Here is an 11,186-nt window from a genome sequence, read left to right as displayed (position 1 = left end):
AGAAAGGCCCACAGAGCTCTGGGCCCGAACTTGGTGAGTGGGAAGAGCTTGTTGCTCATGTGTGAATCCCCAGGGCCCCGTTTATATCCCCCTCATGTCCCAGATCCATCCACACCTCCCGTGGGCAGCCACACTGAGGGAGCAAGATATGGACAAGGTCCCCCAAGTCCTGGTGGTCTCAGGCCTCCTGTAGTTAGGAAATGCCGAGGTTTCAAATCTCCCCCTCTCCCTTTAACCCTGTGGCACCAGGCCACAATGAAAGAAGTGGAACTGGACCTCAACAGAACCCCAATATTCCCAGCCTGTGTTTAAGGTGATCACGGGTGGGGCTGGTGTAACCGGCGAATCATAAGTAAATAGCAAACACAAGTTAAGCCCTTGTTCCTTTATTTAACGAGAAAGACAAGGTTGTTGTTTCTTTTTGCATTGTGTCTGCATTTGCCTGCCAAAAATGGGGGGAAGCTAGAAAGAACACCCTGATGGGACACTTCCTTAACACTTTGGTTACAGAACTATCGTCACTTTTAATTCGGGACCAAATTAGCTGAACATGTCCCAGACAGGTGTCTCTCTGCTCCACCACCCGTTGTGTACACTGCACTACGCCAAACACATGAGATGTGCATGGGCAGTCAGGGATTCGATGCTCTCAGCAGATATCGCGAGGTCACAGATGGACCGTTTCTGCGGACGTGAAGACCATGGTGAGACTGCAAACGCTGCTCCTGTTGCGTGGGTGGACGCCGTGGAATTTTGACGGGGTGGCCTCATCGGTGGATGCTGGTTTCTTGATCTTTTGTCACGTCGGAAGGTGAGATGGTAGCACTCTGAGGGAGGCGCCTGCTCTGGACCATCCGGCTCCCACGGGTTTTTTTTTTTAACCTACACTGTGCTTAGCTTCCTGGGGGCACATGCACGTCTACTCCCCTCCCAGACCATGCCCCTCAGCCTGCGCATCCCACAGCTCCAAGAACACTCACTCGCGGCCTTACACTCTGCAGGTGCTTGGAAACACTCCCTGACTGGATGAATGGTGGATGATGAATCTTTTGGATGGATGAGGAGTTGCTAGGAGAACAGCCAGGCCCCCTTTGTCATGAGAGACACAGAGACATGGCTGCTCTCCACAACATGGAGAACAAAAAAAAAAAAAAAAAAAAAAAGTGGAGAAATAGGCTGTTCTGTCCAATTGTAGAATTTCAAATTGGGGAAACTGAGGAACAGAATCATTAACAGACTCGGTCAAGGTCTCACGTAGAGCGGCCAGGAAGGGGCATCAGACACCCACCTGGCATATGTCGTCGATAATTAGTTTGTTTTTTTTTTTATTTTTTTTTAGATTTTATTTCTTAAAACGAACTCAAAATGAGATGGGATAATGACGTCATGATGGAGCTGGTTTGCCTCAGGATGGGGGCTGATTGGAGGCAGGAGAGGGTCTTGGAGGGAGGGAGGGGCCTGGAGGGAGGGACTGAGGGGAAGAGGAGGAGCTAGGAGGCAGGGATGTGGTGGGGATTGGGGAGCTGGGACACACCCTCATCAGAATGAGGTTGGGGCCAAAGGGGGAGGGATTTCAGGGTGGGGCTGGAAGGGGGTCGGGCTGAAGGTAATGAATGACTTATGGCTGGGGAGAGATTCTTTGAGTCAGGGCTTTGGATGAAATGAACCTGGGGTAGAGGTTGGAGGGGTGATTGGGTCGATCATGTGTGACAACGGAGACGCGGATGACCAATGGTTGATGACCATGAAGTGTGTGCTGTGATCATGATTTGAACGACAACGGTGACAATGACTTGCAAGCAAGTACTCAGAGCAAGGTAAACAGGCTCACATTTAAAGCTTAGGGTATAGGTTCCTGCCCAAATAATCCAGGAAGCAAAATATTCCTAACGGGGGACCCAAGGACTGTGTAGCATCCAGACCCCAAACGAGAGCTGGGAAGCTACACAGGGCTCTCTCCCGTTTCTTTCTACTTTTTTTTTTTTCTGTCATTGTCGGTTTGTTTTGTTTTGCAAAAAAAGATAGATGCTCTTTTAAAAAATAAGTCAAAATCCTAGTTAAGAAGCTGGCTAGGTGTCCCGGGATCTGAGGGTCCTAACCTCAGCCACACAAAGGTACATCCATGACTGCGGCCAGGTGCTTTCCCACTTGGGCCACAGAACAAGAAAAACACTCCACAAGCAGTAGTTTTCACTAAAGCTCGTGAAAACCTTGGTGGGGGCTGCACTGCTCACTCAGTGTTTGCCGGGGGGGCACTTGTGGTTCAAGGTACACTTAAGTCTGAAAGCACATCTCTACTCTACAGGGTGAGGGGCAAGTATGGGGTGGGGTCTGGGGGGCCTGGGGGTGAAGTCTTGGGGCGGAGAGTGGGTTGCTCAAGAGGCAACTCCAAATGGCACATTTTGACCTAAAGGGGCCAATTGTTCCCAAACTGGATGTGAGCCAGGAGGCTCCCCATTTTGAGAAACGCTATCGGGATCGACCTCAATATCAAGTGCACAGCCAGGATAGGCCAAAACCTTTCGGATCCCAGGATGAGACCAAGTCTCCATCAGATCCTACTACCGAAGTCAGGAAGAATTTTGCTACACATCCCTCGTTCCTAATTCTGAATTTGGGAGCTAGAGAAGACCTTGGTGTTTGGGTGTTTGCACCCCTCCCTTATGGGGAGGGGTGGGGAAGTGGCCCAGGGTTGGAGGGGGGGCTCTCGCCAAGGGTCTCAAGGCGAGTGAGCAGCAGGGTTGGGACTAGGTCCCCCGACCTCTCTGCCAACAGCCACCTGGGGTCTCTCTGCCTGGCACACAGCCACCGCACGCAGCAAAGTCACAAATCAATTGGAAAGATCTAAGGGTTGCGGTGTGAGACTTGATGTAAGTGAGTGTGCGTGTGTGCGTGAGAATTAACGAACGAAAGAGTTTAGCCCTTTTCACAGTGAGTGGTCAAGCACAGGACTCTTGTGGTTTCACGAGGACCTGGTGGCTGACACCCCTCCCCTGGGAGAGGGACCTCAGCACCAAGCCCTGGTACTGTTGCCATGTTTTTTTTTGGTCTTTTTGATTTTATATTTGATATTCGATAGAGTTTAGAATAACATACTTATTTCTTTAACTCATTTAGAGATGAAATTCTTATTATTATTCATTATATCATGCATTAATAGGGAGGGAGGGAGGGAGGGAGGGAGGGAGGGAGGGGTTCTTAGCGGCAGCTTGTCACACAGCAACACGAGACAATAAATGTAAGCGTAGCGTTCACTAGATTCCACACAAGAGCGAACTCCACCACAAAGAAGCATAGAGCGCTTAGAGGGAGCTGTGAGGAACCCCGATAATGTAGAAGGGCCTGGGGGAGGGGGAGGGGACACGCTGCTTAGATATCCTCATCACCAGCCTCCTTGTTGAAGGTGGTCATGTCGATCTTCTCCGGGAAGATGATATTGACCGCCAGCTCCTCGCCGCTGTTGTACTGCAACAGCAGGTTCTTCTTCTTGCGAAGCATGTGGTTGTAGCGCAGGTTGGACACCCAGGCCTCGCACTTGTTGAGAAAGACGATGGCCACGGTGCCCAGCACAACCAGGCTGGTGAGCACGCCCAGGATGGTGAAGCAGATGGCCTGTCCCTCGGTGAGGAGAGGGGCACTCTTGTTGAGCTCTTTCATGGACACCTTCAGGATGTGGTGCTCGGGCTGCTGGACAGGTAGCTCGTGCACCCCGGGGGTCAGGCGGTAGGTGAGCCCGTAGCCGCTGGGTAGGTGGGTGACCTGCACGGGGCTGGTCCCGCGCTTCTTCGCGCATGTGGGACCCATGAACGGGGGCTTGCACAGACACTCGAAGCTCACCTGGGTGTGCTGGAGGCAGGTGCCCCCGTTCAGGCACGGGCCACTGGCGCAGTTGCTCACCGGACGGCTGCAGGTCTTGTCGACGAATCCAGCTGGGCAGCGGCAACGGAAGTCACCCCCGATGTCGGTGCAGACGCCATCGTTCTCGCATGGGTTAGGGGTACAGCTGTTGGTCACGATCTCACAGAAGTTGCCCGAGAAGCCAGGGGGGCACAGGCAGGAAGCATGCGAGGCCCGGCCCTCATCATCCACGCAGGCGCCTCCGTGCTGGCAGGGAGAACTGTAACACAAAGATACGGTTAAGGGTCCTGGGGGAGGGGGGGCTGGGCTAGAACAGAGCAATAGGAACAGAACCGACCTCCCATACCCTCTCCTAAGCCCTCTCCCACCTCTTAGTCTCTCAGGCCAGAGCAAAGACTGTAAGTCACTAGTCAGATGGGGAAACTGAGGCTGCATTAGTAACAGTTTGGAGTAAGATCTTTCAATGGGCTCGTCCCCGGATGAGGAGAGTAAGGGGCACAGTCCTCCAGGGGAGATCTACTGTTAGGGCTCCAGTCTGCGTCCCCCACCCCACCCCACCCCACCCCTTATTATTTTTATTTCTAGTGGAGTGGACCCAGCGAGCTATTGTGAGGAGAAAGCCTTGGGGACTCTCGGTGAAGAAATACGGACTGTATCTTTGCTGGCGGGAGTGGTGTCTGTGACGGGCTGTTTAATGTTGGTCTATTCACCCAAGTGCAGCTTGCAAACTGAAGTTGTTTGCTCAAAGCTGAGCACAAGGAGCATTTAATGTAAGTGCTTTTAAACGAGCTAGCCCTTTGTCATCTGATAAATGCCAAAACTCCGGGAAAGGACACCCCCCCCCCGCCGCCCCCACCCCACAACACACACAAGGAATCAGCATTGCAGCTTCAGGCAAGGACTGCAGAGTAACCCGGCTCTGAAAACTTCCTAAGGGCTCCTGGGCTCTGTTTTGACAGACTAGTTCAAGTCGGTTAAAACAAAACAAGTTGAAAGGTCTTGCTCTATGCCGCCCCCCCCCCGCTCCTTTCCAGTAAACAGCAGTGAAGTTCAGTGGTCACTACCTCCAATGTCCCTTCTAAATGGGGGGTCTTTAGACCCCTGTGTTCCTGACTGTTCAGAGCTTCAGCATTCTCCTGGATCTTGAATGGACCCTCCCAATCCCCACCCCCTGCCAGCCTCTTTACCACTAAGGCTAGCTAATACTAGTGTCCCCCCCCCAACCCATGTCCTCCAATCTCCTTAGACATCCCAGAAAATCCAATTGCAATGCCCTAAACTGCCCCCTACAATATGGTAAGCGGGTTTCACAGCCTGGCCCTGCTGAACTCTGATCTCTTGTTATGTTGCCTTTCGAAAATTATCCAGCTTGGCATCTCCATTTCAATCAGCTGTCATTCATCAGCATAGGAACCTGGGGACCTCAGGGGAATATGAAATCGCCTTCAGGACCATTTTGTTTTTAAAAGAAAATTATGGAAATGACACATTCCTACATAATCCACCACCACCGCCACCACCGCCACCGCCCAGTCAGAGTGGATTGGAGGCGGCAGATTGCTGGGAATACATCTTTCATCAGGTTACAGGACCCGGGGGGGGGGGGAGAGGCAAGACCCCCAGAGTGAGGGGAGAATATTTACCCATTGATCACGCAGGGCCCAGCCTTGTGCTGACAGTCCTTTCCAGAGAATCCAGGGGTGCAGGAGCATTCGTACTGGCCTTTCTCGAGGTCCACGCAAGTCCCATTGTTGGCACAGGGGGTTGAGGTGCAAGCCCGAATATCTGGGAAAGGGGGGGGGATAACCTAGTGCTTAGCTTTTCTTTTCAGAAGCCAGTGTGACAGAAACCCTAAATGGCTCGGCTAGTGATTTCCAAGTGGGGTTTGTAGTAAGAGGGTGCAGTGGTTTTCCGTAAAGACCTGAAGTGCTGAGGGTCAGGAAGGACACTAGTGAGGAAGCCAAGGCCAGAGAAGCAGCTAGACCCTTGCTGACACCGTTGTAGTGTGGTAACACAACCTCCATCCCAGAAGCCTCTGCCCCTCCACAAAACAGGGAACCAGCTAACGATTCCCTGAGGCCTGTTTCCCCTCTCACATCAGCTTCTCACATTTAGGGAAAGGGTCTCCAAGCCATCTTGGGAACCAGCAGGAGCTGACACTTGGGGTTGGGGGGGTGGGAGGGAAAAGCTCCCATCCACCAGCTCTTCACACATTCCCAACTAAGTCCCTCAATGGGGAGCAAGAAGTCTAATTTAGCCCTAGCACTGCCTTCCCCAAGCCGTGTCCCTTCTGTTCTCAGGTTCTGAACTAAGGGGGTCTAGGGATAAAAAGGCTGCATCTTTTGAAGGCAGCAAAATTAGAACTATTGAACGCTCTCTTGTCCATGCCGGCTTCCATGAGCACTGCCATATCTCTGCTGTGTTTTAACACCCCCCGTCAGGACCACTTCATTATTCAGGCTCAGCAAGCCAGGGATGAACTGAACAAAGGGACTTGGGCAAGGGTTCTCTGACTGAGGAGATCCCAGCCGCTCAGCAAGGTCAGGAAAGGAACCTTTGTGCTGGTCCAACCTGCTGCTCCACAGAGTTCAGCTCCTCCCTGCTCTGCCTCAGTTTCCCTCCATATAAAAGGGGGGAAAAAGCTCTCTTTGCTGATCCCTAGGGGTCGGTTTTCAATAATTGTGAGCTGTAGAAAGCCAGGGCTAGCCAGAGAGACTGCAAATGAAGGCAGCCAGCGCCCCCACCCCACCCCAAGGGTTTCCTGGTGTTAAAGCTACACAGGGAGAATTTTTTTTTTCCTCTCCTTTTTCAAAGAGCCTTGCACCCTGACTGAGGGGAGACCAGTGTCAATCAACAGAAAAACCTGCAGGAGCCCTGTGTGGTGCAAGAAAACATAAAGAGGATTTATCTTTCCGGGATAGCGCCAGCAAAACATTAGTGCAAAGGGCCTTTGCAGCTGGCTCGGCCTTCTCTGCCCCTGCACTCCTGTCGATTGGGATCTTGAATTTAAGATAAAGATCTGGCGACCACCCCCACCCCACCCCACCCCCCACCGCCAGACTATGCCTGCTCATTTTCCCTAAATACCAACTCTCCAGAGCCTCCAACCCCAAAGACCGGGGTAAATCAGCTGAGGCATGGAGGGGGCCGAGGGGATTCTCTGCTTGAACTGCAGCTGTGGCCATGCAGGCAGCGAGGGAGAGAGCCAGCAATTACCCAGGGGCTATTTCCCTCCTGAGACAACCCTTGACCCCCGCCATTTCCACCCAGACAACCGTCGTGAATCTGATGGAGAGGGGCCATGCCTGGGGAAGGATCTGAGAGGAAGGTGTCTGTCTGGAAAGCTGTTTGGGGTGCAGATATCTAGAATGGAAGGATCCAGACTAAAAGCCTAGCCCTAGTCAGTGGGTTTTCCTAGCAGCCCCAAGCAAGTAGCTGTTGTCACTGCTGCTGCTGCTGCTGCTGCTGCTGCTGCTGCTGCTGCTGCTGCTGCTGCTGCTGCAAGCCATGGCTGAAACATGAGTCAACTGCAGCAAATAAAACGTTCCTCCACCTGCGAAACCACCACGCAGGAGGGAGACTACAGACAATTCAGGGTACCCTTTGCTTCTTTGGTCCTTGGTTTCCCCATTTGTCATTGTCCAGTGTTGGGGAGACCATTCCTTGGGCATCTAGCCTTCCCACTGGGCTGTCACCTTGGGGAGGGGGTACACCCTGATTCCCCAGGACTTCAGGTTACCTGGACTTTGCGACAAATGAGACTGGCCCTGAAACAATGGCTGCCAATCCATGATGATCACATAGATTACTGACGTCACCAGATAACGCCAATCTGTACCTTAACCCTTTCTCAGACTCTCCCATCATCAGCCCCCTGCAACACCTGAGTGACCCCCCCCCAATCCTGTCCTCCCTTGTGGTTTACACTCAGCCCACCCCTCCCCTATTTGTTTGTTGGCTCCTGTTTCTTGAGGTTTGAGCCCCGAGAATTGCCTCTCCCACAGCACACACAGAACTCCCCAATCCTACCTGTGCAAGTAGCCCCTGTCCATGGTCCAGCCACCCTAAGCAAGGTGGGGTTTTTTTGTTTGTTTGTTTGTTTTTCTTTTTTGCTTGTTTGTTTGCTTGTTTGTTTGTTTCTTTGGTTTTGTTTTTGTGAATCTTTATTCAACAGGCAGTTTCCGGGCGACTCCCTCCCCCCTCCTCCCCAACCCCAAGTCTGGGAGCCCGCAGTGCTGAGGTAAACAAAATATATATGTCTATACATTTGAGGAGGCATTTGAGGCCCAGCAGGAAGTGCATATACACCATAGATCACATACTACAAATAGGGAGCCTTAGGGGTTCTGGAATGTAGGTGTGGGAGAGGGAGGGAGAAGGGACAGGGAAAAGGGTCGAGGGTAGGATAGCTCAGTGCTCACCTATTTCGCAGAATTTCCCGTCCCAGCCTTCCTTGCAGAAACACTGCCATGGTTCTTCGCAGAGTCCATTAACACAGCCAGGGGAGGTTACGCACTTCTCACACAGGGGGCCCTCCCAGCCAGGCTCACACCTGTGTGGACAAAGGGGAGAGAGAGAGGGACACATGAGGGGAGCAGGGGTCCAGAGACTCGAACTGTTGTCTGCTGAACAGAGAACACTTGGTGGTCTTTGTGGAGTCCCAGGCCAGTGGCTCCTTTCAACAATCAGCAGTCACCTGAATGGAAAACTCAGAGAAGGTGCTGAGGGGCAGACACACAAGGGTCTACCAGACCCCCACAAGAACCCCATTTGGTGCAGTGGTCTACAGTGGTCTCCCCCTGCAAGGCACTCTTCTGATCCCCCTCCTTCCTGCACCCCTCCTTCTCTCTTCCCCCCCTCCCCCCAGTTTTCTGCAGAAGCAAGAAAGCTGTGACGCAGTTTTTTTTTTTGGAAAAGCACCCCCTCCTTCCAGCCTGACTCCAAGACTCCACAGGATCCTACCCCCACCATGGCCCCCCCAAACAGCTTTCTCCATTACCTGCAGACATTGTCAGCCTCACAGAATCCATGCTGAGGGTCACAGGCTGGGTCGCACTCAGCCCCTGAGAAGGAGAAAAAGGGTACCCAATTCACCCCACAAGGCCTAAAGGACACTACAAACACCATCTTCCCTCAGATGGCCTGCTGCCCCTCAGCAGGGGCTGCAAGCACAGCATCCCCCTGATTCTCCAAGTCCACAGCAGACACCTTTCTCCCCAAAGAAAAAAAGAGCCCCCAGACCCCTAAAAGTAGGAATGAGGGGAAATGAAGGGGTAGCCTTTGACCCCTGGTCATTCTGTCAAGGCCCCCATTTGAAAGTGACCTAAAGGGGAGATTTTGAGGTGTCTGAGAAAGCCCAGGCAAGCCCACCTGCCTAGCTCACAGGTGAAGCAGCTAGATTTTACCCCAAGATTAACCCTAGTTAAACCAGGCAACCAAATCCTTTCTCCCCCACTTCTCCTACCCCCGCACTGGTCACATTAAAAGAACTGCGCAACAGCTCTGCAGGGCCTCTGAGATTCCGACGCTCTTAAGGGAGTCTGACACTTTAATAGACACCTACTGTATGCATTTACTCAACCAGTTCTCGGGCTTCCCAGACATCCCCCGACCCCCACTCACAACTACTGGCGCACTAAGAGCTGGGGTCGCTGCGGGAAGGGGGCAACTCTCTTCTGCCAGAGCCACATGGCCTCTGCAGACAGAAGTGTCGCAGCCCCTCACCTAGAGAAATGCGCCACGCAGGAGGGGCTCCAGCTGTGCTCCTGTTGGAAATTGGGGGCTACGGCTGCAAAGTCATCCCCCAAAGCCCCCAAGGCCTATTCCTAAACACATATTCCATGACAGATACCCACAAAGTTGCACCTCAGCTCTTTTTTTCCCCTTAAATAGAATACCTCCCAGTGCAGTCTCCTTTTTCCATACCTCCTCAATCCGCGCAACGAGACCCCTCTGAACGCCACTTCTGCTGGGCGAGAAGGGGCTGGGACCCTCCACCTCCCACAAACCCTGGGACCCCAGGATTGGGCTCAACACGCAAGAGTGGCGCAGGGAGGATGAGGCGGGCACAGTGCGGGGCTTAGGGTTAGGCGGGACGGGCGGGACTTGGGGCGCACGGGACAGGGAGAATGGGGTGGTCGGCAGGGTGGTCGGCGGGGCATCGCAGGCTTCCCCAGAGGGGGCGCAAGCCAGACCGCCAGGGGGGGCTCACCATAGGTGCTGTGGCCGAAAGCCAGCAGGAGCAAGAGGACGCGCAGGAGGGCTCCGGTCGCGATCATCTCGGGGCGGCCTGGGTCGTGGTCCGGGTAGCGGTGGCGGTGCAGGGGCTGCTCCGGGGGCTGCGCTGGGCTTCTGGTTGCGGACCACGAAGGGGGCACGGGTGTCCAGCGGAAAGAAAGCCAGGGTTGCACCGGGGCGCACGCTACTAAGTGCGGCTGCCGAGGAGCTGCCGCTGCGGCCCGCGCGCCGCCTTTTCGTACTGTCGTACCCCCCCGCGGCCCCCGCCCACGCCCACGCCTCGCGCGCACGGGGCAGGCGCCGGCCAGTCCCGGTGACCCACCCCCTGGCGGGGCCGCCCCCCAGCGCCGAGGCGCCCGGAAGCGGCTCGCGCACGCGGCTGCACTCTTTGGCTAGACGGGTACCTGCGCACGATGGGCACGCGGTCCGCACACAGGACAGCACGCGGCTGGAGGCGGAGGTGGCGGCGCTCGCACAGGCCCGCTTAGCGCAAGTCTCAGGAACCAAGCCAGGCGAGCGAAAGCCCTCGTACGCACCCAGAATACAAAACGCTCACAAAACACAGTAAGACACTTAGGGCTGGAGTCCCGGGCACACATGGCGCGGGTCAGAAGCCCAGGAGGACCCAAACGCACACCACGAAGATGTGAAAGACGCACATGATCACAGATGCACACACGAAAACCACCACGAAAAGCCGAAGCCCTCCGACGAGCCTTGCCATTGTGGAGTTTGGGGAAGGTGCAGATGCACTTGCTCCACAGACCCCCAACCCAAACACACCTTTCAACACAGGCAAACCTTAATGCCTGCTCCCGAGGCACAGGTCACAGACCAGGGCAGCAGGAACACTGTCCGATCTGCTCCAAGCAGGGGAAGCACCAGCTATGAAAGACTGAGAGTCCTCCTGCCTATGCCGCCCCTCCACGCAGCCCGCCTGTAAACACAGGAGACCACTGGTAAACACCGACGACATCGTGCGTCACCCTCTACCCCTCCTCCTCTCGCAGGTACCACCATCACAGTCTGGGCCTTATCATGCTGAAACATAAAAGCAGTGATTCTTTCCAACATGTACAGCTACACACCTG

General features: G+C 54.2%; 1 protein-coding gene across 5 annotated transcripts; it reads right to left on the bottom strand.

Annotated features, from left to right (window-relative positions):
- Positions 1-1,328: 1,328 nt before the first annotated feature.
- Positions 1,329-10,875, bottom strand: Dlk1 (delta like non-canonical Notch ligand 1). 5 transcript variants are annotated; one of them, XM_032908424.1, is made up of 6 exons: positions 10,500-10,875; positions 10,070-10,209; positions 8,858-8,921; positions 8,280-8,410; positions 5,502-5,643; positions 1,329-4,117 (listed from the first exon to the last, which is right to left on the bottom strand). In XM_032908424.1, exons 2-6 carry the CDS (start codon positions 10,134-10,136, stop codon positions 3,370-3,372), a joined length of 1,152 nt encoding a protein of 383 aa, XP_032764315.1. In that variant the 5' UTR covers positions 10,137-10,209; positions 10,500-10,875; the 3' UTR covers positions 1,329-3,369. The 5 variants fall into 5 exon arrangements, with proteins under 5 accessions (XP_032764315.1, XP_032764316.1, XP_032764317.1 ...); XM_032908425.1 differs by lacking the exon at positions 10,500-10,875 and having other exon boundaries at positions 1,329-3,687; positions 3,838-4,117; positions 10,070-10,326; XM_032908426.1 differs by lacking the exon at positions 10,500-10,875 and having other exon boundaries at positions 1,329-3,684; positions 3,838-4,117; positions 10,070-10,326.
- Between the last annotated feature and the right edge of the window lie 311 nt (positions 10,876-11,186).

This window comes from Rattus rattus, chromosome 7, assembly GCF_011064425.1.
Source record: "Rattus rattus isolate New Zealand chromosome 7, Rrattus_CSIRO_v1, whole genome shotgun sequence".
Taxonomy (NCBI): domain Eukaryota; kingdom Metazoa; phylum Chordata; class Mammalia; order Rodentia; family Muridae; genus Rattus; species Rattus rattus.
The sequence above is the reverse complement of the archived record's forward strand: the minus strand, read 5'-3'. Positions and strand labels throughout refer to the sequence as shown.